Source organism: Fusarium oxysporum, chromosome 8, assembly GCF_000149955.1.
Source record: "Fusarium oxysporum f. sp. lycopersici 4287 chromosome 8, whole genome shotgun sequence".
In the NCBI taxonomy this organism is placed as follows: Eukaryota; Fungi; Ascomycota; class Sordariomycetes; order Hypocreales; family Nectriaceae; genus Fusarium; species Fusarium oxysporum.
The window spans coordinates 127,873-155,109 of record NC_030993.1 but is presented as its reverse complement, the minus strand read 5'-3'; the positions used below and the strand labels follow the sequence as shown (position 1 = coordinate 155,109).

Here is a 27,237-nt window from a genome sequence, read left to right as displayed (position 1 = left end):
GCAGTTATGGGCTAGTGGGTGCTCTCTAGTCCCTGATATCCCCAGTCCAATTGAATGTTTGTCAGTTCAAGCAAGCTTGGACCAGAATGGACAGGATGCCTCTATATTCAACTCTACAAATTATGTCATAACTGCGACATGCACACACTATAGCTCAATTAAAATCAGCTGGTCTGAAAGTGTTATGTCATATTTGCAATATAGAGACCATCACAGTCTAATATGCGCGACCAGGCAACGTAAGAGGGCACGCGTTGTTGCATAAGCTTGGAGTCATAGTCTGGTCAGCTTTCTAACATTGGCGAGTCCATAAACCATAAATTACAAGTCATTGGCACTCTTGGCATGCTCCGCATCCTCTTAACTCCTTGGACAAGCTTTCAAAAGACCAATTTACTACAACTCCAATTTTTTCCCGCACCTGTCATTCTACCATATTCTAAATGGATAAATCCAGCAAGGAGATCGCATCGCTAGCATATAAGCCCCCGTTCCCGCCAACTTCTTCCTTGGTTTCTCAGGATGACCTAGTCCTCCCTGCAGCCTTCAACGATATATCTCCCTTAGCAAGGGAACTGCAGATACTGAGATATGAGGCTAGAGATGAGGTGCATAGATTTCTTTGCGCCTTTTTCGATCTTTCTCGATTCAATGCCATACGCAAGATGTTATGGCTAATCGCCGTCCATGGAGCTCCCCGATCATTATACTACCAGAAATTCCTGCGCCGTGAAATTGTAATTGCAGAGGAACTGGATCTTCATCTTGTTTGGGCCAAGTCGAGAATATTCATTAAGCCACTACCGGACTTTCTCCTCAACTACGATTTCTGGGAGGCCAACATATCCTGTGACCCTCAATTGCACCGAGCAGCGTGCGGGCTTCTGTACTCTTATTGTGGCCTTATTCGCTTTGGTCATGATTTGCGGGTGGCTCAAGAATCTCGTCTAATCAATGAGAACTTGGACTACCGAGCTTGGTCGGAATTTGCCCGTACAATACTACCAAATCTCAACCCCAAGGACTCTAATATCATGGACAAACGATTCCAATACGGCGAGTTGCGGTTAAATCGGCTTGATACGATTTACCGATATTCGCCTTACAAGTTTTCCATATCCAGTATCCTTCAAGGCTTCCCCCATGCTTTGACCGAGAGCTATGTGCCTTACATGGACCAGTACAATAACGCAGTGTCAGCGTTTGGTATCGTTGTTATTATTCTGTCGGCTTTCAATCTATCATTAGCCTCACACTCAAAAAATCCAGATCCTGATCTTCAGCAAGCAGCATACGGTTTCAGTATATTCGCGATGATTTTATGCGCCGCCCTTACTGGATTGTTTATTGTATTACCCTTGGTTTCCTCACTAGCGACAATCTATGGCTCTTTTGTCATACGAAGACGACTTGAGAAAAGGAATGAGGACAATTACGCGTAGCTTAGTTATTATTACCCGCACTCTGTATTCTTGTTATACTATACTTTGTTTGGGATGTTTACGCTTGAGTTATTAGAGCCAAGCAATATTGTGTTTATAGCTATCGTCTTCTCGGAGATAATTGCTAGAAGATGGAATAGCCTGCATATTTATTTAGAATTAGTTAATATATATGTTGATGAGAGATGTATCGGCATAATCTACATAGATAACTATTCTGCTGGTATATATACTGCGATTTTAATTTCTTTAGCTTTATAGTATTAAGTTAAATTATTTTAGCTGAGGAATTAAAGTTTTTTATACTCCTTAGAAAAGAGGAAAAAGAATTATTATTTACGTTTTTTATTAGTTATTACACTGTAGTAATTAGTTAGGTATTTAATATAATATTTAAATCATAAGCTCAATGTATTATTTACAGCTAAGACCTATAGCTAGAAGTATATATATACCCATACGAACTTAGCTTCTAGAAGATTACTAATATATATTTTTACTTAGTTCTAAAATAGTAATTAATAAATATTTAAATTCTTCCTATTAACTCTATTTCCGCGTGGCCGAAAGACGCATGTGAGCCAGCACCAAACTGGACTTACATAGGTGCACGGTTGCGACAGATAATACAAGTGAAACAATTGGTATTGGTGATTCAGGTCATAACTAGCCTCTATGACTATTTGGGGGAGTATGATCCTCTTGCCTTCAAGACACCGCCTGCTCCTCCGTTTGGGGAATGCATCCCGGAGCAAATTGAGCATCTTGAGATCCGCAGTTGTTGAAGAATGAATCCCCCCATCACCTGTCTCACTGAAGTTTCGCGAAACTAAGATCGGTTTCCAAGGCTTCAAGTATCCATGTTCACATTTATTGACAGGTGTCTCACTGAGGCAGAACTGGACAGGCTTGCTGTTTATTCGGGTGGGACTATCGGGCAGTTCGTGTAGTTCTGATTTCATTTCTTGCCTTTAGGGGCAACATGATGCAACTGCGGACATCCTCTTAGGCGTGGATACTTTTCTATGCAACTGGGGGTACGTGACGCGTGAAGCTTTTTATTACTTCTATTAATAGGCATCCTTAAGATCCTTTACGCCATTTTATCGAGGATGGCCGGAGGTTTAAAGGATCTAAGATTCAGACGTCGAGATCATACACGACAATGTTGGCACCTAAAATTCGTAATGCCTGTGACTTCAATGATTGGGTTTTATTTGTTTGGCAAAGGTATGTCAATCCCAAGCCCCATGACAATGCTGACCATCTTGTCTCTTGGTTACTCTATTTATTACCGACACTGTGCTCTTGCTCCGCTGCTGGTTACGCTGAGTTCGCTTGTTTCAACGTCATCTCGGCGTACCTTTTCGTCAATTTATCTAGAGACTGGCTGGTGGCGCCGTTTGTGACGGTGACGATCTCTATGGGAAAGTCGCTATGAACATGTTCGGCGCGCATCCGGCGTTCATCAGGTCCCTCACTGGGGACTTTCGTATAATGCTGTACGAGCTGCGCGTCCTCTGGGCTGATGCTGTTCAGAACCACATGGAAAAAAGCCTGGGAAAAGAAATAGCACTGTCCTTGCTCTGTAAGACCCTTTTCGGCAAGAATGAGAGCAGAACGTGCGTCGCTCAAGTCTTGAGCTGTGAACGGCGATGCGGTTATCCCAGGTATACTGAGGTCTGAGGAAGAAGAAGATGATGATGGAGGAGGAATTCCGGCCTTCAGTTTGGTAATGGACTGGAATGCAATAAGCACAAGAAAGTTAGTGAGCAGTGCATCTGAGCCACTGAACCCGTGACGAAGGTAATATAGTCGAACAAGCGTCTCCAAGCAGATTTTGGAATGATCAGAAGCGAGTTGCGGGCTTTCTGCCTGCGTGTGCGCTGGATCGGGCGAAGTATTGACATCCACTTCTGTTAAAAGTAGTTCATATAAATCGATAAGCATATTATGGTAGAACATGCTACACCGAGAGATCAGCCACTTCTTATGTTAAGCTGTTGAGGGAAACAAGAGCATTGGGTGCGATGCAACGTACTGTAGCTTAAGCTGTGATGGGAAGATAATGTTCTTAGGCAGTATAGGATCAGGCAATCTTCCGTACCACCGCTTCAGGTCTGCGATAAAGCCACTGATGTTCTTTGGCGTTCCGGGGCCACTTCCGTCATCTTTGTCAAAGCGAGCGGCTGCGATATGATTCATGATCACAGCGAGTTCCGTTCTGGCTCTGACTGTGTGACCGAGTCGCATCGGAACCCTTGCCTGAATTAGAGGGTACTTGATCCAAATCTCGCCGTACCTTTCAGGGAACTCCTCTACGTCTGGCAAGGATATCTTGGTCGATTCGTTGATCATTGGTGGGATCATAAAGTAATAGCATCCGATGCTTAAATCGAAGTCCAGATTAGCGAACGCGCCGAAGGGAATTTTCCAGGCTGACATGTTCCAATACCATACCTTTGCAAATAGAAAAGACCCCACGCTGTAAAGTCACAGGGATTGCGGACTTCAATGTCTCGAACCGTACTTGGCGAATCGAAGAGTTGTAGGTTATGCGCCATAGATGCAGCTTGGATTAGGTATGTCATGCCTAATTTGTCCAAACCGCCCATGTTGAGAATGAGGGTCATGACAAGTGCGGCTTGCAAAGTGGTGAGAGAGGGTTCTCGCAATCGTTCGAGTTCTCAAAGCCTCTTAGTTTCAGCGAAGAACTGGTATGAGATATTGCGTGGGTCCCAGTATTGCGCACGATCGGGGTTGGCAGCATAAGAAGTCTGTAAAGAGCACATAGCGTGAGCAAGGACTGCATTGACAAGCAGAGCGGAACAAAATCTGTCATCAAGTGCCAACATGCCATCAAGGAAGTAGTCTTTGTGGAATAATGGGACCGAATCATGTTCGTGTAAGAAATAAAGCTGAAGAAGCTCTCTCATGAACACGTCATCAACAGAGACGTTAGTCCACTGGGAGGGTTTCACTTCTTCCAACCTGGAATCGATGATTGTTGCGGCATGGTAAGGCCGGAGGTAGTGGGCCTGGTATTTCTCATTCGCAGATGATAGCGTGAGGCTTGGGGCAGGAGCGCCAACACGCGCGCCCTCGTAGAGCAAAGAGCCGAGATAGGGATTGTCTACGGAGCTCAGAAGCTCTGGAAACTGCGACTTGTAAAGGAACTCGTAACGGTATCTCGTCTCTGGTTCCAAGTGTAGTTGAAGCAGGATATCGCCATGTTTGATTTGGCGCAAGATTGACTGGGCATCGGCCCCAGCTCGGATGCGGTCGAATATAGCCTTGGCGTCCGCCTCTGGGCGACGCTGGATAGCGTGGATAACGGCCTCTAAGTCAGCATGCGAACGCTCTAGCTCGGCATATTTACGCTTGAGAGCGTCGTCCCGCGGTTCTTGGTACGTGCATTCTTTGCCCTTCGCTTGACAGACTCCGCAACTGGGCCGAGTTCCATCGCACTAATCACGGTCTGTGAGCTTAGCCATGTCTTTGATCCTGAGTATAGGGCTCGGCTGACTCTTATTTTATGCCGCCGGCAGGATTCGCAGACATCTGCACACCCAGCACAACGTGTAGGTACCGTCCTGCATGATGTATCAATCGGAGCCTCGCTATCTGCATTACATTGCTTTAAGAGTGGCTTTAAACGGTGCTTCCCAACAGCAATAAACGGGAGCGACATAACCAAAACTTGCAGGAATCCGACGACGCGCTGGCTGTGAAAGTCTGGCAGGGCCACCCACATCAATGCGTCGCCAGCTTCACCAATCACCAGGAAGCACTCTGCCGTTAGAGTTGCGTGAAATAGGTGCCGCGCCAAGAAGACTTCAGTTCGTTTTTATCTAATGCACCTCATGAATGTTTATTGACGTTTAGTGTGATGGTAATCGCCAAGCTGTAATCGCTGCATTTAGCAGCAATGTGTGCATCTACGCCACAGGCAATAAAGAGGAGACACGGCGTGTCGTTATAGAGCGCCAACTTATGACGGTTAGGGTTTCAAACAGGGAAAATAGTCTGCACTAGGTTTATATCTACAGATTAAATAGGGCGTTATACCTCTTAATACTTAAGTAATATATATTAGGCTTATTAATATAAAGAAGTCTTATTAATAGCTAGTAAGCTAGGTCTTATAGAAGTGCTAATACATATATTTTATATACTAAGGTTAGCTATATAGCTTAGTATAAAATGTATATAATCTAGGAGATAGATATATAGGGATTAATTATAATATATATAATTTATAAAGCTTTTATTATTTCTATTAATAATATCCTTAGATCCTTTAGTATATTTATAAGAATGCCCCTGAGGTTTAAAGCATCTAAGATTTAGATATCGAGATTATATATGGTAATGTTCTCGAGATTAAGGAAGCCTCTGTCGATTAGCTTATGGTGACACCATGTGAGCAGGAGGATCTCGCAACCAAAGATTGCCAATCTAACGCGGCCGGCATCATCCTCTTTTCCCCAGTCTATTCCGATTTCCATCGCCATATCACGAAGCTCGCCGTGATTATCTGTCTTGATAGCTTGCTCGATTTTACGGGTCACATCGTGACCTTTTGTCAGATAAGGCTCGTCGGGATCAGGTGTATGCAGGCTTCTTCTGAGCATCGTGACAGTGAAGCTGTGATGCTGTTAGCGGTTGCGATCAGAAGAGGGGAAGTCGGATCGGATCACTTACTGCGCAGTGGATGATTCAAGCGTGGTGTCTGCAGGGGTCGGCGAAAGACCTTTGAAGTTGGTTGCAGAAGAAGATTGGGGCCAGCTGAAGAGCAAGTAAGGCTCTCCAGCTGGGTTATGTGCAGCTAGGTTCAGGCTGCAATTGAGGCAGCTAAGTATGATGATATTGACTTAATGAAGCTTTGCCTGCTGAGGGGCAATAAATGTTTAAACTATGTTAGACTTTGGAGATGCTTGGATATACTTTTCGAGGCTGACTTGCAAACTTAAAAAAAAAGATATATGATAATGTTGGCATCAACTAGCGAAAATAGGTGGAGCGAAAGTTAACAAGGAGAGAAATAGTGGTCAGAACATTGTTTATGTACTCCGTATATGGTAAGGGCAAATTGAATATACAGGTTTGCAGACATCGACTAATGAGACGAAGGCTACGTTTCCAGCTTTGGTATTGCCCAGGCTGCTGGAATATTAGTCAACAACATTTTATTCACCATACCAGCAAAGCTATAGCTTCATGTAAACGGATTCCATTGTTTAACATATGGCCAGAGTTTATAAGAAGCACTGAATTGACGTACCTAATTAACTGCTTATGTATTGCGCTCTTGGCTATTTAATAGCTTTATTTCATATATCAGTAATATAAAAGCTTTGCCCAAGACCCCTTCCTCTCACCAAGTTGGCAATCCTGCAGATTTCGGTGCTGCGACTTAGAATCCTATCGAGTTCTATGTGGTGATTGTAAGCTCGGAGCCATAGGCCTGAACTACAAATAACACACATCTGGCTCATAGCCTGGGGACCAGAGTTCTAAGCGCTTTCCACAATCATGGTCTGCGATTTCTCTGTATCAACTGAGATTGTCCCGTTACTGTTGACGCTGATGTTATTCCTCCTCATGTCCTTGGTCATCTGCCGCGCAACAGATACAGGGTTTCCGCCTTGAGAGAAGATAAGATCGACGTCCTCCAGCTTGAAGTTGCTCGTCTCTGGGTAGAAGAAATAGAATGCGGGCACGAAGAGTAAGTTCGTAACCATGAAAATGAGATACGCTTTCCACTGCAGGCGATTGATGATAACTGGCGTGATCATGACGACAGTGAAATTCCACAGCCAGTTGGAGCTGATTCCTATCGCTGTTCCTCTAGTGCGGGATTCAAGGGGGAGGATCTCGGGAACATAAACCCAAGGAACGCAGTTGACGCTCATGCCGAAGATCAACATGTAGAGGAAAAAGAAAGCAACGGCCGCTGACGCACAAGTATGGCCGTTGGAGTAGCCGACCCGAGACAGGAGTACGGCCACCATGAGCATGCATATACTCAAGCCCGTGCAGCCCCAAATCATTGTCTTCCGGCGACCCATTCGATCTAGGGCAAAGGAGGGCAGAATCGAGCCAAACATAAACATCATATTGATGCAACCACCGAGAACCTGTGACATGCGCGGTGAGAGCCCGACGTTCTGAACCAAGACCGAAGGAATGTAATAGACGACGAGATTGATTCCTCCAGCTTGGTTCATGAATTGGACACCCCAGGCAAGCAGGATACGGTATCTGGTCCTGATGGTATCGTTCCTGAAGATGCTCAAGAAAGAATCGTTTTTATTCGCTGCGAGTTCGAGCTCGATGGCTTTCTGAATGGAAGTAGATTCCGAGACGATATATGGGTCTGACGGATCTTTGTCGTGGACCTGGCATAGGACGTTGATGGCTTCTTGATCACGGCCCTTTACGAACAGCCATCGCGGAGACTCTGGGAGTGCAAACACCAGAACTACAACGCCGAGGGCGAAGACCATTTGGAAGGCAATGGGGAGACGCCAGGCGATGGCACCTCCAACGTAGGACATGCCGAAATCGAACCAGTATGCGATTGTAATGCCGACTCCGACGAAGAGGACTTCACTCGACACAAGACGACCGCGGGATTCAGCTTCGCAAAGCTCGGATTGATACCTAACGTTGGCGGACGTATATCAGCTGACGGGTTGCTCTCCTTCAGAAGTGACTGAGGTAACTTACATGGGCACCGTTGAAGTCTTGATTCCTGTTCCCAAGCCAGTAACGACTCGTCCGATGACGAGATGAGGAACATTGTACGCAGTGGTTTGAAGTGTCGCCCCGACCAAGACTAAGACCATGGCAAGCCAGATGGTCCTGCGGCGGCCAAGCTTGTCTCCGACGAAAAAGTTGACTGTGATAGCAAAACGGGTCAGTACGTAAAGATCGAATATCCTTGAAGGGCCTTCAGTTGGGAATTTCCATCACTTACTCACACAGCCTGCCAGGCAGCCCAAGTTATAGCAGGATACTATGATTCCAGTCTTGGCGTCGTTTGGGCGGTCGAACTGGTTCTGCCAATCTTCGTTCTGCAGAATGCCACCGAAAACTCCTTGATCATAGCCAAAGAGTACAAATGCGACGAGACAGCAGATAGTTACGCCGGCTTGAACACCTGCGCCTCTCCCAAGACTGAACAATGCCATGATTTGGGAAAAGCGATAGAATGGAACTTGTCAATTTGGTATAAAGTAGGAGAAGAACCAGTTGTTTCTTTGAGTCCTGATATGATCGAAATATAGGAGCTGTGGAGGAAAGAGGCATCTTAAATGTTTATTCACTCCGTATCCCTAAATGACCCTTCCCCAGAAAATTATGGGTGAAAACCTGGGGCGATGGAGTGTGGGGTAGAATGCAAACTAAGTTTGCTTTCACTTGGCCTAGAGTTCACCGTGGATTCATGCGATGAATTGCAAGCACTAGGCACATTACGCTAGACGGTTACTTGGCGCTTACGCTTACAATTGCCAGATTCACTGGACGTGGAAAAAATAATTATATGGCGTCGACAAATTGGGCAATTTGATGCTCTGACGCCGGAAACAACTAAGCCAGTAGTTTGTAGGTCTAGGCCAAACTAGCTATTAGGAAGCCCAGTTTACGTGTTTGCTAAGAGTAACTGAAGCAGATAGTTGTGACGCCAAATTAATAATGGCCTGCAATGTATCATCGCGACTCTTTAATTTACTTACAGTACGATAGATAATTGCCTCAAGCCTTCTTGAATGACTATCCTTAGTGAAATCTTGGTCCACTTCTTATGTTGTCGTCGGCGAGTTTGCTCATCAGCATCAACACCAGCTTCGGTACCAGCACCACGACGGGCCTCGACGAAGCCGTTGGCATCCTCAGGTCTATTAAAGACAACACCACAATAGCAAGAGCTTTCTAGTTAACAGAGTTTTCATGCTCTGAGATTTATATGTCATAGTCATATCAAGGGCTATCTAGTTATTACAACACTGGAAATAGGTGCCGACATATGATAAGGACTCTAGGCATGGACGTAGTGATAAGCAATCGCAAAGCCTGCAGCTTCCCTCTGTAATCAATTCGCGGTTAAGAGGGTGAAGTCAAGTATTTTTGGATGAAGTGCAATACAGATCAGCTAATATATGTACATTTCGGGATCTATTAATTCGTTAGGTTTCTGAAAAAGTAATAGATCTCTACAGAAAGTGTTCATAAGCCGCATCCCATTAAGAAAGATTTATTACTCTAAACTCTGGTGGATAGATGCTATCTAAGACTCATAGAACCATATACCGAGATTACATCAGTGTATTCTCTATCTAAGCGATAGCGAGGGAAAGAAATTCTGTAAGTATCGCGAAATGAGCTCCGAATACCTGTCAGAATCTTTAAGTGACATCACAGCAAGGGAACCCACGCCAAGGCTCAGCAGTGCACTGGTCAAGACTCTGGAAATCGAAGACTTGGGGCTTTCCACCCTGCGAACTTCAAAATCAGACCAGTGTGGGAATATGGTCCGCAGCCAGTAGAGAAACATGGGGTCGGGGTAGATAAAGGTGTTCTTCTTGGTCTCAGGGTCCATCCACCAACTCTGACAGCCACTGTTGAAGACGAGGTTCTTGAGCCTCCCGTGCACCCAAGCCAGGTCGCGGCGTTGGGCCTCGGGCTTGACCATGATTGAGGCCGCAGGGGCACTTCCACTGAGGACCTGACGTAGCAGACGGCAGGTGTAGTTGATCTGGCATTCGGAATGGAAGATGACCGAGTGCTGGCCCGTAGCAGCGTTGGGACCATATAAGATGAAGAAATTGGGGAACCCTGTGACGACAGTGCCCTTGTAAGCTTCAGCGCCACCCGTGGAGTCCCAGACTTGATGCAAGTCCCGGCCATTCTCGCCCTTGACCTGGATCGGGTGAAGCCACTTCTGGGTCATAAAGCCCGTTGCGAAAATGATAGCGTCTGCCGGGTACGTCTCGCCGCTCGCCGTCTCGACGTGGCGCGGGCCTATCTTGACGGCATTGTCCTTGGCCAAGTGCATGTTTGGCGAATGCAGTGCAGCGAGATATGTGGCTGTATTGACTCGTCGCTTGCAGCCAGGTTCATAGTTTGGCTTCAGTACTTGGCGGTACTGGGAAGGCGCGTCATTCTCGATATAGGAATTGGTAGTATCGCGGATCTTCTGCCTCATGCGCGCTCCGTCTTTGGTCATGAGGAAAGAGTAAAACACTTTTTCGAGCTCCCAGGCGAGGAACACGCGGTATATGCGCGCGGCGAGCGGGATGTACTTCATTGTGAGCTTAAAGGCAGATGAATAAGTTGGGTTCCCCTAGAAATGGATATCGGTTAGATCGAGCTTGGCATGAATCGGATAAATCATAGATGAGAGAAAGATCAGGAGAGTATCTTACCCTTTTAGTCCACCAGTGGGCGCTCCTAACCAGCTGAGTAACCTGCCCCTTGGGCGCAACTTGCTTCACGAGCTCAGGAACGAACTGTGTTGCGGAAGCACCGTTGCCCAAGACGACGATGTTCTTGTTCCTGACCTCGAGCGAGTCGTCCCATCGAGCGCTGTGGAACATCTTTCCCTGGAAGGATTCAGCGCCCTCAAGCTGTGGAATATAAGGCCGATCGAGGGTGCCCACTGCGCTCACGACGACTGGCGCTTCGCGGACGAACGTTTGTCCAGTTTCGGTGTTCTGAAAGGTACAGATCCAGAGGGAGCGGGCCGAGTCCCAGCGCAAATCGAGGCACATTGTGTTGAACTGGCAGCGGGGCAGGATATCGTATCTATCAGCTACAGACATGAAGTATCTATGAAGCTCATCACGTCCCGGGTACATGCTTGTCCAGTCGGGGTTCAGTGCAAAGCTGTAAGAGTAGAAATGACTGGGGATGTCGCAAGCACATGCGGGATATTGATTATGCCACCAGGTGCCGCCGATATTGTCGGACTTTTCGTAGATGGTGAAGTTGTCATGTCCGAGAAGACGCTTGAGTTGGATGGCCATACCAAGGCCCGAGATACCACCGCCGATGATGATAACCTCTTTGGAGCTAGCCATTTTGGGTGGAAGTTGATTTAGAATTGGGATACAAGAACACGAAAGGGAGCCAGAACGATATGTTGCATAAGATCATTCTGCCTGCTACGGCTGTCTCTATGCTCCTTTTTATGATTTTCGACATCTTTGACCTGTCAGCCAATTGATGTGTAGGGGCGATGTGCCTGGAGACGAGTCTGGGGGTGAGACGGCAGCGCTTAGAGTTGCGTTGCCTCAGATAATGGACCCGCCTTTATTAATAGCGGGGTCGAGGACAGCAACTCTAACCCCCGGCTTCGCAAAGCAATAGAGAGGACAGCTCAAGGCGCTAGTTAGTGGCTTCAGAACCCCGCGGAACTCATAGCACTAGCGCCAAACTGGACACGCTCTAGGCCTTCAAAAACATTAAAAATGTCAGGTCGACCCGCTGCAGGGAGAGAAATCTCACAAACAGTCTACTCCAACCGCGCAGTCAACAGGACAACGGCCTTGCCTTAGCTACTCTCAGCACACGCACAATTCATAACGCGCAATGCCAGCCCCGCAGTCCCGTAAATCACTCAGCCCGTTTCCGGTAACGTCCACCAGGAAGAGGAAAAAACACAGTCGTTCCCGGTCAGGATGGTAACGAACCCCTTCCAGGAGAGATCCAATGTTAACTAACACTCATTGAACTGAAAAGCCTCACCTGTCGACGGCGGAGACGAAAATGTGGGTCTTGTCTAGTTTGCTTTTCATCTTTATCCTTCTCTCTCCTAAAAGTCAACCAACGGGTCTAACTGGTGAATTCTCAGGTGATGGCCATCATCCTACTTGCCAAGAATGCCAGGCGCGCGGGGTTGAATGCGCCTGGGGATTGAAGGTTTCCTTTCACGCTTCTAGGTCGCTACAGCTGTCCCTGGAACACACTGCTGCCCTGTTTGACCTCGACAAGCAGAGACAAGAAGCTCAATCCGATGGGTCTGGGCCTGACCAACAACCACTCGTTGTAAGTGTCATCCACTCCACTATCTTGCTTCGACAATCACAACCTGACATAAATGATGTATCGAGATCATTGACGATACTGAGGAGGTTATTCGCTCATTTTGTAAAGAGGATGGTGGATCGTCTATTGCTGATGAGTCAAACGGCGATACTCCCCAACATTCTTTCCAGGAACACGATGAGTCTACCTCAACCGTCATTGAAAATGACGCAAGCTCTCACGAGGCCTTTTTCAGAACTGAAAATGAGGAGGCACGGAACGAGAATGCCAGTCTTGGTAGTCTGGATAACGACGCTGTTGGCCAGGACAGAGCGTTTCACCACCTCCATCTGATACCTCCAGGACCCATATTGTCACCTCCAGACCTTGCCACCACCCCGTTGATTCCTGCCCATTGGATGGCCGATCTTCCTTTTGCCCCCTTCTCCCTAGGACAGGCCATTTCTAGGGGCGTTTCTCCTCAGCCTGAGCCAAGGTTTCCCGTTTCGCAAAGCATCAAAGTTCATCTCATGTCTGCTTACATTAGAGAGACAGCGACATGGTGTGAAACTACAGACTCGGAGATGCATTTCTCCGCCAAGAGCATCCACCAGATGATGGACTCGAAACCCTTCGTTGCAGCAGCCATGTCACTCGCCTCCCGCCAATTGGATGTGATTCAAGGTTGTACCCGGCACATCACGCTCGAGCTTTATCAGTACGCCATTCGTCTCCTGTTGGGACATGATCCTGCGGAAGCAGACCCGTGCATCTTGGCAACATGCACAATTCTTTGTGTCTATGAAATGATGGCATCAAGCGTTTCCGAGTGGAGACGTCACCTCAAGGTGCGCCATGATATCCCCAATTATCCCCTACGTTGACCAAGGCGAGTGGGAACTGACCTGTATGTGTACTTATAGGGCTGCGCTGGGTTACTAAGGATGCGCAAATGGAATGGGAATAGTAAGGGCATAGTAAAAACCTGCTTCTGGGCTTTCGCACGCATAGGTGCGACGTACCCCTTACTGGCAACGGATCCTTTCTCAGCTGCTAACGTATGGCAGATGTATGGGCCGCGTTTTTGATGAACCAGACCACATTGATCCCAACAGACTCATGGGTAGATCAAGACTCTCTGTTCTTGGTTGCCGAGAAAGGAGACCCTGATGACTACTGCAACTTGGCAATCTTGATATTCGCCAAGATCATCAATGTTCTCAATGGTGAGGATAGCGCTGGAGTTACCTCTATCACTGGGCCCAAAGCCAAAGTCCAGGCGTTATGGGAGGAGCTTCAGCGATGGAGATGCTGGCGCCCTCAGAGTGTAAAGCCATTACTGAGAGTCAGCGCATCAGACAAGGGTCCCTTTCCTACTATCGTGTTTGCTCTGTACGCATCGGTATGCGGAAATACATTTTACCACGCCGGGTCAATCCTTCTACTGCAAAGCGGATTAGTTACACCTAACCCTACTCTGGACATGGCAGATGTAGTATGTTCCCAGGCCAGCCCGGGCAAGTGAGAATCGGTGGCAGAACTGACATGATACAGCTCAGTCCTGTTTGGCATGCTAGGGAGCTCGGGGGTATTTCTACTAGCAACCCTTCTCAGTAAGCTTACTGTCCCTCCAGCTCTATGTTATGGTCCCTAGATGTTTTCTAACTTTGACCTGCATTACAGTGCAAACTGGGTGAATCACCTTCAGCCCTTGTACATCGCCGGGAGGGCATTGGCTGGGTCACCCAAGCAGCCGCTTGCAATTCAGCCAGGACATGGAAGTTGTTGGTCGAGACATCTGCGGCAGACCGACCATGGATCGACGGAGAGTGAGAGGTTTGAAGCCAACACCTATTCTGTGGTGGATACAGCCGAGGGCTGGAATAGTCCAACAGAACCTGAGGATTTCGCCGCCGAAAAGATTGCTCTTTTGAAGCACTTGGCCAAGATTGAACGCGAGACAGGCTGGAAAACCACGGAACGGGCGAAAGATTTAAGAATACTCTGGGGCTTGGAGAACTAACAAAATCTCAATACCAACGCATACAACAATATGTTTCAAACTGGTGAGGTATCGTGATTCTTTAGCAAGAATTTGAGATGAAAGGCCAAGCCACCTTGCACTATGTTGCACTTTGACTTTACATGGGCGTCTTCAACGGCTTCATCGACAAGCCCTTCTATCGACTAATAGCTACTATAGCCCCCCTTCTGTACCCTTGATCGACTTTCGTACGGGTTCCGAGGCGAAGAATGTTCTCATATCCTGAACAAACACATCCGGACATTCCAGAGATGAGAAATGCCCCCCGACTCTGTACTCTTTCCAGTCCTGGATATTCGCAGCTTGCTGAGCCCAATCTTTAGGGCACTGGTGGAAAAAGGAAAAGCCTCTAGTCAGTTTCTTGTCGAAGCGCACTAACAGGGTTTACTAACATGTAACTGCTCTTTGGCATACATACTGACGCCCGTGGGGCAGTCAACATAGGTCTCAAAAGTCCTCTCAGCCTCTCGTCGAGAGCCAAAGGCTTCACGATAGAATCTCAAGCCGGGCGTCGCCCCTTGGATCCAATGCATGACGACCAGGGTTATAACTGTCTCAGGGTCGAAAGCTTCGTCGACGTGACCCCAGTCATGGAACTTTTCAACGAACCAGGCCAGCAGACCAACTGGGGAATCGCCCAGAGCGAATCCTAGCGTCTGAGGCCTGGTCTTCTGTTGTTCTAGATAGCCGCTCTGGTCGACCTCGAAATTCCTCCTCACGCGCACGGCCTCCAGCTCGAATTCAGAGTAGAAGAGGCCGGAAAGGCACCAGCGTAGGTAGGCCATGGGGGCAGACCACAAAGTGGGCGGTGGCACAGGGAACATGTTCAGGTGTTGAGCACGGACGATGCCCGGGAACTGGATAGCTATCGATCTGGTGATGAAGGATCCAAAGTCGCCGCCTTGAGTTACGAACCACTTGTACCCGAGCACCTCCGTCATGAGGAGCTTGTATGCCCGAGCCACGACCTCTGGACCTACTCCTGACTTTGTCGGCGCAGGAGAGAAGCCGAATCCTGGGATAGAGGGCGCAACGACGTGGAAGGACGGGTCGGTCGGCTTTTCTGGTCTGCTGAGAGGAATGACTACTTTGGATGCTTCCACAAAGGAACCTGGCCAGCCATGCGAGAAGAGAAGTGGAGTGGCATTGGGACTGGATGATTTCGCATGCGTGAAGTGCAAGACCAGCGGTCCGTAGCCTGGCACTTGAAGCTTCACAAGATAGTGATTGAACCTGTCGTTGAGGAATTTCTGTAAGTTAAACCGCTTAGTTAGCCGTATTCCGCCATAATTTCTGAGCACTCAGTACTAACTAACCTCCTGCTTTGTCCAGTCGTACTTGTTACGCCAGTACTGGGCCAGCCGATTCACCTCGGCCACCTTTGCACCCTGCGACCAATCCTCGGGGCCGAAGTCGCTCTGCTCGAACGGAAATCGAGCAAGATCGAGCTTCTGTCGCGTAAGCCGGATCAAGTCTTGGCTGAAGCGAACAGAGAAAGGGACAGGCTGGTTAAGCTTGAGCTCCGATTCTGATGGAAGGCAAAGATCTGAGAAGCTCATGGTTCAATTAACTTAGTAGAAGGAGTCTGTGAGAATAGGTGCTGAAGGGATTGTGGGAATAGTGAAGAAGCTGTCAACTTTTGGGAGAATAAATAAGAGCACTAACGCAAGCAAAGCAAATGCGGGAGGAAAAGCCTGCTGCTAAATTCTGTTGCTGCTTAATGAAGTCTTTTTGGGTTCCTTGAGAGAGGAGTGAATAATTATTCAACAAAAAAGCTGCAACTGTATGCACCTCCCCCTGCAGTGCTTTGTACCATAGAATGTTAGGGTATCCCAAGCAGCGTTTGCACATACCATTCTCTGTCCCTCGCCTTTCGCCGACGCCTCTGACGTGGGCCTTGCACTAGCAGCGCTTCTACATGCCTTATCTTGGACCCGTCCACGTAGAGCCCCGCTCAGCACCTCCAACGGTACTTCCATCCTCGTCACGCCCCATTCTTGTTCTGGACAAGGAATCAGCTAACGTTATTGCCCCCATTTTGACATTCATGGGCTATAGACCACTTGGTTCAAGCAGAGAATTATGACTGTTTAGCTATGGGTAAGCTACCTTACTCACCAGTACGTTTGTGATTTGATCAGATGGACATAAGGGAATTTCGACCAAGTAATGGATCGTTGGCAAAACACCACAAATGATTGTCTTTGCTCGTGACAAGCGTAGTGTGAGCAGGAAAACTGACCGTGGTTCATTCCAGGACTTAGGAACCGGTGATTATCAATCAATGATGCCCACTTGGCAATAACGGCATGAAGCATTGATGACAAAATGCGTCCTTGCCACCCGTCGGTTTTATAAACAGCTATTTTCCCATGAGCAATGTTTGAAACACCAAACAACACCACCCACCCAGGCTATCTTCTCGAATCCCTATACGCAACTCTTTTGCAATGTCACTTCCAGCATCTGCCGAGGCCCTGGTTATCAGGCTCGACAGTACTAGCACCCCAAGGCTTGTCAAAGAGACGGTACCCGTGCCCAAGCCTGGCGAGCATCAGCTTTTGGTCAAAGTGTCTTGCGTAGCCCAGAACCCAACAGATGGTAAGACTTCCTCGCTTCAATCATGGCCAAGATTGCCGGCTCCCATTCATGCACTACTAACCAAATCATATGCAGTCCAGTCATTTGACAGCAACGCCTTCGGTGATGGTGCCATCCTGGGCTGCGACTTTGTTGGCGTGGTCGAAGAAATCGGTCCGAATGTGACAAGAATCGCCAAGGGAACGACCATTGCGGGATTGATCTGGGGAGGTGGGTTCTAGCATCTTCCAGAGTTACTGTTGTGTACCCCAATGGATGACTGACCTGAGACCTAGGAGACATCAAGGGTCTTGGGGGATACAGCCAGTACACCATTGCTGATGAACGAATTTGCTTTCCAGTTCCTCAGCAGCTGAGCCCAGAGGCAGCATCTACCATTCCCCTCGCGTCCTGCACAGCTGTACTCAGTCTCTTTTCAAAAGACTGTCTAGCCATTGACACCAGCGGTGAAGAAAAACCTGCGGTTCTGATTTGGGGTGGCAGCTGTAGGTCATTCCGTCACGATTTTCTGCTTGTTCACCTTTGTGGCTAATCATAGTATAGCAAGTGTAGGGCTTTATGCGATCCAAATTGCGAGATTGAACGGGCTGAAAGTCATTACGACCTGCAGTCCAAAGCATCACGATCTTGTCAAGTCTTATGGAGCGATAGAAGCATTCGACTATCGAGACCCGCAGGTGGTTGAAAAGATCCGACAGACAGCTCCCGGTCTTCGATACGTGTTTGATACTATCGGAAACACGACCTCTTCCAACACGGCCTCACGCGCAATCTCTCACCAAGACGGCGTCCTCTGCACCGTCCGCCCCGGCAAAGCTAATACCGAACAGGTGGCTAAGGGTGTCAAGATTACTGACGTTCTCGTCTGGACAGCTTTTTTGAAAGAGCATCGCTATGGGAAATTCCACTGGCCGGTAAGCACGTGCATCAATGAGATGGAATGGATGTAAAAGCTTACGAGTCTAATAGGCTAGTCAAGAAGACCACAAACTTGCTTCGGATTTCTTTCAGAAGTTACCTACGCTTCTTTCTTCGGGCCAGATTAAGCCAAACTCTTATAAGCTCTTCAAGAACGGTTTTGACGACGTATCCCGGGGATTTCAGGAGTACCGTGACGGTAGTATCTCAAACTATAAGATTGTTTACAAGGTTTAGGACAGGGGAATAACACATAGTCTATTAAAAGACTAAAAGATGATAAAACAGAGAGTATTATTGACTTTACATAACTAAGACCTAAAGACTTTATATTTATTTAGGAGACAGATAAGTAGTATTAATATTAGCTTACTTGCTCTGTTGACTCGGAGATGGTGTCCTTCCTTATTGGTCCCCAGATTTCCGTGGCACGTGCAGGGTCCACCCCAGCCTTTGTCCTACTTCTTCGTCCCCCATTCAACCCCCAGTGATCCCTGCATATGGCATAGGAATTCAAAAGCTAACCTAGCACCTACGTCTTGCTTCCACCCTTTGCCAAACAAACAGATAAAGCGACAATGGAAGGCTTTGAGCTTCTAACTCCCCCGTTAGGGTTCCAGAACGGCTCCGCCCGTCTTCTCACGGGAGACCTGGTCGTGCGGGACATTGAACGCTGGTGTCGTCGAAAAGCTGAGAAAGGTGGCGTCAAGCCAGTCATGGCCGTTATCTTCTTTAACACAGGCACTGAGGCAGTAGACTATGTCAAGATCAAGGCTCACGTTGCTGCACGGGTAAGTTCAACAGTTTCCCCATCCCGATCAGGGACCGGATTGAGGACAATAGCTGCGATGTGGCATAAGATACTCCCCGGCGTCTGCCTTACAGAGCTCAATTGACCCACCGCGTAATAGGCTGGCGTCAGCTATTGGGTATATGAGATGCCCGTCGACGCACCAACAATACAGGTCATGAGCCAAGTCAAGAAGCTGAACAAGAACCCTCAAATCCACGGCATCCTTATACAGCGCCCGCTGCCGCACCAGTTAAATGAACCAGAGATCATGGGATATATCGATCCTGTTAAGAACATTGAGGAGTACGCTAAATGCCAGGCCGACAATATTGCTGCAGACGCCTTGGTCCGCTTGTTGGCCAGGTATGGGCTGCTAGAGTCGGCACAGCAGGCCAGAATCCAGATTGTCGGTTTTGGGAACATCATTACGAAAGAGTTCATCAAGCAGATGAAGCGCCAATTCCCCTACGTAAGCGCGTCTAAAGACTTCGATCCATCCTATGATGCCAGTCAAGACAAACGTGAAGCTCTTCAGAAGGAAGTTCAGAGACCACGCGCTTCCATAATCATCTCGGAAATGCATCGTGGACCCGGTTTCATCAAGCGTCCATGGTCAAGCCAGAAGTGAGTGTCTTGGTTGATCTTGGCTTCTATGCTACAGAAAAGGGCGTCATCGGCGATGTGAGCCACTCTCTCTTTGACAGGAGTGATCTAGCAATTGCTCCGACACCGGGAGGAGTCCTTCCCATCTTGTTATGGATCATGATGGAGCGGACGATCAAGGCAAAGCAGATGATTGCAAAGGAAGAGCTGCGAGGGTGTTGTTGCTTAACCATGTGAGACTAGCAGACGTGGCAGAGAACTTAGATTCTTAGATGTTATTAAGCATAGCCTATAAAATGAAAACCTCATCTTATCTCAAAACAGAGGAGATCAGAAGTGTGTAGCAAATGAATCATATGTTTATTTATAGAAGAGATAGTGTGCAGAGATTCCTTACCCTTCCAAAGTCGCCGCTTAACCACTCTGTATCCTTAAGAACTTAAGGTAGCATCGACATTTCACCATGGCCTATATTAAATCTCAAACCTGCATTCATTCTCTGCCTTAATATACTAGATATTTTAATAGAAGCCAGGGTAGACTTTGACCCAATAAAATCTGCTCAATACTGCAGCAGTTGCCTTCTGCATTGATCATATGACTTAATAGCATTTTGGCACTCCCATCGGGCGCGACGACATGGTCTTTGTGAAGATCATCTTGCCTTCAGCCTAATCAGGCAGCGGCCGCAGCGAACGAGTCAGCGGGGTCATGGGCCGGCCCGTCCACTTCCCTCCACTTCCCTCCATTTCTTTTACGACCACCTGTTATATCGCGTACTTAAAACCGTCATGAACCGCGAAAAGGAAAATGATTACACAAATACATCCGGTATTGACGAGGACAGTCTCAAATGTCCAAATCCCATTACCAGTCAAGGAGCCGGAAGCCGACGTACCCGGGCCGAGAGCAGCTGCGCACGGTGGTGGGAGGGCCTCCGCACCCGCTCACCATTCTTGCAATCCATGATACCTCTAGAGCCTCCAAGTTCGGAGGAAGGGGACTTTCTACCAATGCCCAGCTATCCTGACGAGGCGGAGGCGCGGACCCGTGCCATTGACAGATACCTCGCTGCCGAGTCCCAGCGGAGGAAACGGCAATTAAAGATCGTCCTTTTCGGCGGTGAGCACGACAAGGGTCTTTTTTTGAAGCAAACCCGCCTTCTTGAGCTCCCGCTTTCCAATGACGAATGCGCAAATGTTCGGGTCGAGGCGAGGCGCTTCGTCGCGTCGATGTGCCGGGAATGCTTGCTGATTGTTGAAGAATGTGCGGGCTATCCAGAATGGATTAATGTCGATCCAGTCCTGGGGCGTGTCAAGGAGCTTATGTCGCGCGAGGAACCAGAAGGTGAAGAAACGGTTGAAAGCATGGTGAGCTTGTATTGCGACGAGGAACTGCGGCTCGCGCTTAAGCAGTTTGGCCATAACCTCGAAAACATCGAGCAACGATTCTTGAATGGCCGCTTTCCGCATATCCTTACTTGCCCCTGCACTGGAAATGGTAATCTGAGTAAGCTCTTGAAGCGAATCTTTGCGCCAGAGTACGTCCCTACAGAGCATGACTGGTTCCACTTTGACCAGCGCCGTTTGGAGCCAGTGGCCCAGGAGGCTCTCATCCATCGAGACAGCCACACGATGCGATTTTTACAAATCACGGATAGGTCAACACAGAGACGAAAATGGATTCACATTTTGGTGGATGACGCAGCCTGTCTTCTTTTTATCTCTGACCTGGCCATCTATGACCAGAGTCTGCTGGAAGATGAGACCATAAACAGGCTCCACGAGGATATCCTGCTCTTTAGCTCGTTGGTCAACTCAAGATGGTTCACCCAAACGCCATTCTTCGTCATTTTGTCAAATGTCTCGGCCTTTAGAAACAAGATTCTGCAGTCGCCGCTGTCGAAATGGTTTCCCCAATTTAAGGGAGGCAGTGACGGAGATGCAGCGCTCAAGTTCATTAAAGACCGGTTCCAGGAACTTGCGAAAGCTAACCAAAATGTGTATATACACGTTGCAGATATTCATAGCGCAGAGGGCGTGATAGCTGCCATTGAGACTATGGAAAATACGTCACTTAGTAAAGCTTTAAAGGAGCTTGGTATGCCTCCTGTTAAGTGTACAAACTAGTCTTTAAGAACACCCTTTGCCGGGCTTAATTCTATTAGTAGCGCGCTTTCCATAGCTTCCCTATTTGCTTTAAAGGCCATGGCGAGCACTAATTATATCCTTTACTAAGCAGCAGCTCGGCAAGATTGCTTGCAGAGCGTCTACTAGCCTGAAGACTATGATCTGCTTCTTATTTCGCACTTTTCTTTTCTTTTATTAGTTTTTAGTTTAAGTTTTAATTCTTCTAATTGGCGCATTCTCGTTATTTTGTTCTGTTTGAGTATGTGTCACGAACATTTTACCCTCTTGCCCAATTGCTTCCTACTAAGAGTCTTCAACTTCATAGGCTAATACATCATTGTCTCTTTGGATCTTTTATTGATGGTCAGTTCACTCAATTAGTGCAAAAAACAAAAAAAAGCTGCCTACCTCAGCTACTAATAGTAAACCTATTACAGAGCATCACGTGTACTCAGTAGGTCCTGTCATTATGCGACTACGAAAAACACCAAGAGCTACTGAATTTTGCACCGTATTCACGTGAGACAACCCAGACTAATGACACAGCATGATGACCATGAGAAATCACCGGCAATATTACCCCATTTAGGTACTATAGACAGGTGTATATTGCCCGAACCTACTATGAAAATGGCAGACGGCGTGGCCAAGGAGGCTAATTTCAATGACGGATCCGTGGTGGATTTTGCTTCGACTTCGGGCACTTGCTCTCCCTAGAGAAGGGCAAATGAGAGCACCTCAAAGGGCACACTATTCTGAGGCTTTCAGACAACCTGTGGGCACTGGAAACTGACGCGCCGGCAGTCCTACTACCCCTTCATCGACGAAAGATACAGAGCCTTGTCAGGCTCATCCGGCACCACCATCATCGTTCTATTCAAAATTTCCATTATCTCATTGTAACTTCAACTTCTCATCCGTCTTCAATCCCAACTGTTCTTGTCATTTGTCTCTTTCTTCAATAATGGCAGGCCTTCTAACATCTCTTCGGTTCACTTACGATGGATAGCTCGATTCCTTTGAAATCAGTCCTGCAACCTACGTTCTCAAGTTATAACCATCAGTGGCGATTGTCTAGCTTTTCATGCACTATTTTGATGCTTCATATACTTGAACTTTGTGTACTGTCACTTCAAGATTTCAGTACAGAAGAATTGCCAATTTATTGGAAACAGGATAGCGCCAATTCACTATTGATACATAAATTATATAATACAAACATAGGAGATAAGGTAGCAGCATGTAGCGCAAAATGTCATGTAGACAATCAAGACAAAGGAAACAAGGCGGTGACCAAACTGATTAATAGCTGGCCATGATATGTGAACATAGGAAACGAAGCTGATGAAGAAGGGATACGAAGCTAACCGTACAAGATATACATAGGAAATTTGTCAATGGTTGAGTTTGCGTCCTAGACTGGGAGAGTTTGGCTGTCAATGCACCTCGCTCCATCGTTAGAGCTGGACGCAGGACCTGTTGCAATGAAAACAGGGTTACCTGCTGTTGGTGCCACAGGAAATTTGAAGATTTGACCGCTGTTATTTTCAGAGCCATACAGGTTTCCGTCCTGAGAAGCATATACGGCACCCCAGAAGTTTGAACCGGCAACATTACCATACGCTTTAACAGTCGTCCAGGTGTATGAGGTACGACTGAAACGGCCTAGAGTTGAGGTTAAGCCACCACTGTCGACCATAACTGCATACATATAATCACCACCGCCAGGCACAAAAGCCCAGTCAGCTGCAGTCAGAGTAGTAACAGCAGTGCCGCTCATGATGATCTTTCCATAGGTTGCTGAGCCCGGCATGAGGTCGATGCACCACCAAGCCTTTGCAGATGTAGCAATCCAGTATCGGCCTAGATTGTCGATATCGCCCATATTGACACTACGGTCTGAGGTGCGTGCAGCCAGAAGGGTGTAGGAACCATCACCAGCAATGCGGATAACTTGCGTACCTGTGCTATCCTGCAACATGCCGTAAATGAAATTGTCGAACTTATTGTATCCAATAGCGTTGATATTGCCACCGGGTCCAACAAGAGCATTGATGAGAGTAGTTTTTCCACTAGTGAGATCAACACGGTAGAATGCAGTCTTTTGCATGAGGTAACCGTAGACGTCGCACTTCAATGCAGGTTGAGCAGCGGCAGAGGATGTTGCCGCAGCTGGGGGAGAACTTGGAGTTGCAATAATCACGGTGGCAGGATCACCAGGTTGACCAGGCGATAGAGTTGATGTAACTGGGCCATTGATTGTTGTACCACCGTTTGTGGTTATCGTAACAGTGTAGGGGAGAGGATACTGGATGAGGATGGTGCCGGGACTGCCCAGAGCCGTTGCAGACTCAAAAACAGTTGTGGCCTTGGTGAGAGTACTAACCGTCTGCGTTGTCGTGACGTTGTAAGGGGCAGGTACTTGAACGATGGCCGTAGCAGGATCTCCTTGACTGCTGGGCATTGCTATCGTCGTCAAAACCTGAGAAATGGTTGAAACGGTGGTGGTAACAGTGACTGTGGTCGAGGGAGGCAGGTTTATCGTAGTGGGGTCCAAACCTACGCATCTGGCACCATCACCTGAGAGATTGAGAATAGTACCTCCCGGTAAAGACGTAGGGTTGGAAGTACTTCCTAGAGTGAACTTCCACGTCTGCCCAAGCAGATTTTCCTGTGCGTATAAAGTGCCGCCTGGGCCTCCCATTACAGCTCCCCAGTTGAGGTTCAAGCTTGTAAGGACGAAGTTGCTGTATGACTGATAGCGTTCCCAAGTCTGTGTTGTAAGTGACCATCGCACAATGTTTGTACGAAGAAGGCCTGACTCAATGACCGAGGCCTGTACGGCATATAGATAGTTTCCAGCGCCGGCTATGTAGGCCCAGTCACCTACACCTGAGAGGATATCGGCAGTAGACGTGCCACTCTTCAGTAGCGTGCTGAATGTCGACGAAGAAGGATTAACGTCGATACACCACCATCTCTTTCCGCTCTCAGATACCCAAAGGCGTCCTTGGTTGTCGACATCGCCCATATCGATGATAATTGAAGGAATCGTAACCGGTAGGATCTCATAGGCACCGTCCTGGGCAATGCGGATGAGACTTGAGCTAAGCCCTTGGATGACCATACCGTAGATATAATTGTCGAGAGTATTATAACCGATAGCGTTGATGATACCAGGGCCAATACCGTTGGCCACCGTAGAGCGGGTGCCATCGTTGAGATTGACTTGCGTAAGAGTGTTACCAAGTAGATTGGACATGACATATCCATTACCGTCACATTTAAATGGTGGGCCAAAGACAGTCTTTGCATCTGGGCACCTAGCACCATCGCCCTGCAGGTTGAGGATAGAACCCCCTGGTATAGGAGTAGGATTAGCGCTGCTCCCGATAGTAAACCTCCATGTCTGGCCGAGTAAATTCTCCTGTGCCCACAGGGTATTCGGTCCTGCCATGACAGCGCCCCAGACCAGATTTGTAGCAGTGAGAACGAGGTTAGGATATGACTGATAGCGCTCCCATGTGTGGGTTGTGCGTGACCAGCGGACAATATTCGTACGAAGAAGACCAGATTCGATGGCTGAGGCTTGCACGGCATAGAGGTAGTCACCTCCGCCGGGCACGTACGCCCAATCGCCCACGCCAGCAAGAATATCAGTAGCTGATGTACCGCTGCTAAGAAGCTTGCCAAACGTAGGCGAGGCAGGATTAACATCGATACACCACCACTTCTTTCCATTTTCGGAAACCCAGAATCGCCCCTGATCATCAACGTCACCCATATCAATCATGTTGGACGGAATAGTAAGCGGCAATGTCTCGTATGCACCATTCTTAGCGATGCGGATGAGTTGGGATGAAGGGCACCCAAGAAGGCCGCAGAGCAGTCCGTTCACGAGACCTTGGTTGACCGTACCATAGATGTAGTAATCAAGCTTGTTGAAACCGATAGCATTGATGGCACCTGCGACCCCAGCAACATTGAGAAGGGTACCGCCTGGACCAATGCCACTCTTAATTGTCGTACGTTGACCCGTGTTTAGATTGACCTGTGTAAGAGTGTTGCCGAGAAGAGTTGAAATTGTGTAGCCATAACCATCGCAGTCGAATGTGGGGCCGAAAGAAGCCTGGGGCATCTTACTGCTGGTGCTCGTGCTTGAAGAAGTGGACTTGATGATGGCAGAGCTGACAATTGGTGGGGCAATAGTTGTCAGTGTCGAGCTGACAGGAAGGGGGACTTGGATGAGAACAGTCCCCGGGCTGCCTGGTGCTGTAGCGGGCACAAAGCTTGTCATAACCTGGTTGATAGTGGAAACTGTTTGGGTAGATGTGATGTTATAAGCAGGGGGCATTTGAACGATGACGGTTCCTGGGTCTCCTTGGACGGCTGGAGCGCTGTATACAGTAGCAACTTGTGAGATGGTGGGAACCGTCTGCGTTGTCGTAACATTATATGAGGGCGGGAGCTCTACAATTATGGTTCCAGGGTCGCCTTGTACAGCGGGGGGGTTATATACTGTAGCAACCCGCGAGATAGTAGGAACTGTCTGCGTTGTCGTAACATTATATGAAGGTGGGATTTGAACGATGATGGTTCCTGGGTCTCCTTGTACGGCTGGAGCGCTGTACACAGTAGCAACCCGCGAGATGGTGGGAACTGTCTGCGTTGTTGTAACATTGTAGGATGGGGGGACCTCAACTAGTACAGTACCTAGGTCTCCTTGCGTGGCTGGAGGATTATATATCGTAGTAGCCCTCGAGATAGTAGGAACAGTCTGGGTTACTGTCACATTGCGGTCGACTGGAACTTGTACCAGGACAGTGTTGGCATCACCTAGATTTGCTGCAGGATAATAAGATGTTTGGACCCGACTGATTGTGCTGATAGTCTGTGTCGTTGTGATATTGCGAGATGGTGGGACCTCAATCAAGACCGTGCCGGGGTCACCCTGATTGGCTGGCTCAGCATAAATAGTAGATACCATAGTAATTGTAGGGATGGTTTTTGTGGTCGTTATGTTGTACGAGGGTGGGACTTGTACGACGAGAGTGTTGGGATCGCCTTGAACACCAGCTGGATAATATGATGTCTGAACCCGGCTGATTGTGCTGATGGTTTGAGTCGTGGTGACATTAGACTCCACTGGGATCTGGATGATGACCGTACCCGGATCGCCTTGCGTCACACCAGGGTTATATGTTGTCCTAACCCGCGTGATTGAGTCGACTGTTGCCGTGGTAGTAACGTTATAATCCACTGGAACTTGTATTAAGACCGTATTAGGGTCGCCTTGCGTACCTGCAGGATAATATGAAGTCCGGACCCGACTGATAGTGTTGACGGTCTGGGTTGTAGTTACATTGTAATCAGGAGGAACTTGGATAACAATAGTTCCCGGATCGCCTTGTGTCGCAGCCGAGTTATAAGTGGTCCTAACCCTAGTGATTGAGTCGATGGTTGCAGTCGTGGTTACGTTATAATCTGGCGGCAGATCGACATAAACAGTACCTGGGTCTCCTGCGGCAGCTGGGCTGGCGAATCGTGTAGCCGGGCGGCTGATAGTTGGGACAGTCGAGGATATTGTTATATTAGAGTCCGGTGGAAGTTCAACAATAACGGTGCCAGGATCGCCCTGCGTGTCTGGTGACGCAAAGGTAGTTATCAGTTTTGTGA

The 27,237-nt window shown here is 48.0% G+C and overlaps 12 protein-coding genes across 12 annotated transcripts in view; 5 read left to right on the top strand and 7 right to left on the bottom strand.

The window, feature by feature from the left end:
* Positions 1-443: 443 nt before the first annotated feature.
* On the top strand, positions 444-1,442 carry FOXG_18387 (uncharacterized protein; the record flags this gene model as incomplete). The annotated part of the gene is made up of 1 exon (XM_018398461.1): positions 444-1,442. The coding sequence occupies one exon, from the start codon at positions 444-446 to the stop codon at positions 1,440-1,442; it is 999 nt and encodes a 332-aa protein (XP_018236364.1).
* Positions 1,443-2,765: 1,323 nt separating this feature from the next.
* FOXG_02692 (uncharacterized protein) lies at positions 2,766-4,075 on the bottom strand (the record flags this gene model as incomplete). Its single annotated transcript, XM_018380155.1, has 3 exons — positions 2,766-3,408; positions 3,484-3,880; positions 3,940-4,075. The coding sequence occupies 3 exons, from the start codon at positions 4,073-4,075 to the stop codon at positions 2,766-2,768; spliced, it is 1,176 nt and encodes a 391-aa protein (XP_018236363.1).
* Positions 4,076-4,129: 54 nt separating this feature from the next.
* On the bottom strand, positions 4,130-4,936 carry FOXG_18386 (uncharacterized protein; the record flags this gene model as incomplete). Its single annotated transcript, XM_018398460.1, has 2 exons — positions 4,130-4,889; positions 4,911-4,936. The coding sequence occupies 2 exons, from the start codon at positions 4,934-4,936 to the stop codon at positions 4,130-4,132; spliced, it is 786 nt and encodes a 261-aa protein (XP_018236362.1).
* An 852-nt stretch (positions 4,937-5,788) lies between these two features.
* FOXG_18385 (uncharacterized protein) lies at positions 5,789-6,076 on the bottom strand (the record flags this gene model as incomplete). The annotated part of the gene is made up of 1 exon (XM_018398459.1): positions 5,789-6,076. One exon carries the CDS (start codon positions 6,074-6,076, stop codon positions 5,789-5,791), a length of 288 nt encoding a protein of 95 aa, XP_018236361.1.
* An 882-nt stretch (positions 6,077-6,958) lies between these two features.
* Positions 6,959-8,638, bottom strand: FOXG_02691 (uncharacterized protein; the record flags this gene model as incomplete). Its single annotated transcript, XM_018380154.1, has 3 exons — positions 6,959-8,108; positions 8,175-8,346; positions 8,425-8,638. 3 exons carry the CDS (start codon positions 8,636-8,638, stop codon positions 6,959-6,961), a joined length of 1,536 nt encoding a protein of 511 aa, XP_018236360.1.
* A 1,142-nt stretch (positions 8,639-9,780) lies between these two features.
* FOXG_02690 (uncharacterized protein) lies at positions 9,781-11,527 on the bottom strand (the record flags this gene model as incomplete). Its single annotated transcript, XM_018380153.1, has 2 exons — positions 9,781-10,791; positions 10,874-11,527. 2 exons carry the CDS (start codon positions 11,525-11,527, stop codon positions 9,781-9,783), a joined length of 1,665 nt encoding a protein of 554 aa, XP_018236359.1.
* Positions 11,528-12,215: 688 nt separating this feature from the next.
* On the top strand, positions 12,216-14,496 carry FOXG_02689 (uncharacterized protein; the record flags this gene model as incomplete). Its single annotated transcript, XM_018380152.1, has 6 exons — positions 12,216-12,494; positions 12,560-13,321; positions 13,397-13,484; positions 13,541-13,968; positions 14,028-14,086; positions 14,157-14,496. The coding sequence occupies 6 exons, from the start codon at positions 12,216-12,218 to the stop codon at positions 14,494-14,496; spliced, it is 1,956 nt and encodes a 651-aa protein (XP_018236358.1).
* Positions 14,497-14,670: 174 nt separating this feature from the next.
* On the bottom strand, positions 14,671-16,076 carry FOXG_02688 (uncharacterized protein; the record flags this gene model as incomplete). Its single annotated transcript, XM_018380151.1, has 3 exons — positions 14,671-14,891; positions 14,936-15,767; positions 15,834-16,076. 3 exons carry the CDS (start codon positions 16,074-16,076, stop codon positions 14,671-14,673), a joined length of 1,296 nt encoding a protein of 431 aa, XP_018236357.1.
* An 891-nt stretch (positions 16,077-16,967) lies between these two features.
* On the top strand, positions 16,968-18,273 carry FOXG_02687 (uncharacterized protein; the record flags this gene model as incomplete). The annotated part of the gene is made up of 5 exons (XM_018380150.1): positions 16,968-17,118; positions 17,194-17,328; positions 17,394-17,603; positions 17,662-18,032; positions 18,088-18,273. The coding sequence occupies 5 exons, from the start codon at positions 16,968-16,970 to the stop codon at positions 18,271-18,273; spliced, it is 1,053 nt and encodes a 350-aa protein (XP_018236356.1).
* Positions 18,274-18,548: 275 nt separating this feature from the next.
* Positions 18,549-19,779, top strand: FOXG_02686 (uncharacterized protein). The gene is made up of 2 exons (XM_018380149.1): positions 18,549-18,827; positions 18,948-19,779. The coding sequence occupies exons 1-2, from the start codon at positions 18,615-18,617 to the stop codon at positions 19,455-19,457; spliced, it is 723 nt and encodes a 240-aa protein (XP_018236355.1). The 5' UTR covers positions 18,549-18,614; the 3' UTR covers positions 19,458-19,779.
* Positions 19,780-20,205: 426 nt separating this feature from the next.
* Positions 20,206-21,737, top strand: FOXG_18384 (uncharacterized protein). Its single transcript, XM_018398458.1, has one exon. It carries the CDS (start codon positions 20,224-20,226, stop codon positions 21,559-21,561), a length of 1,338 nt encoding a protein of 445 aa, XP_018236354.1. The 5' UTR covers positions 20,206-20,223; the 3' UTR covers positions 21,562-21,737.
* Positions 21,738-22,707: 970 nt separating this feature from the next.
* Positions 22,708-27,237, bottom strand: part of FOXG_18383 (uncharacterized protein) — a gene marked incomplete at its 5' end in the record, with an annotated part of 22,849 nt that continues 18,319 nt past the window's right edge. Inside the window, one exon of the mRNA XM_018398457.1 lies at positions 22,708-27,196. Coding sequence (XP_018236353.1) covers positions 22,976-27,196 — 4,221 coding nt within the window. The 3' untranslated portion in view covers positions 22,708-22,975. The remainder of the gene's footprint in view (positions 27,197-27,237) is intronic.

Bases quoted from the DNA above. Each gene is read 5' to 3' on its own strand.
- FOXG_02686 (XM_018380149.1), top strand. From the start codon at position 18,615: ATGGAAGGCTTTGAGCTTCTAACTCCCCCGTTAGGGTTCCAGAACGGC. The intron at 18,828-18,947 runs GTAAGTTCAACA...ACCGCGTAATAG, and splicing joins AGGCTCACGTTGCTGCACGG to GCTGGCGTCAGCTATTGGGT.
- FOXG_18384 (XM_018398458.1), top strand. From the start codon at position 20,224: ATGAACCGCGAAAAGGAAAATGATTACACAAATACATCCGGTATTGAC.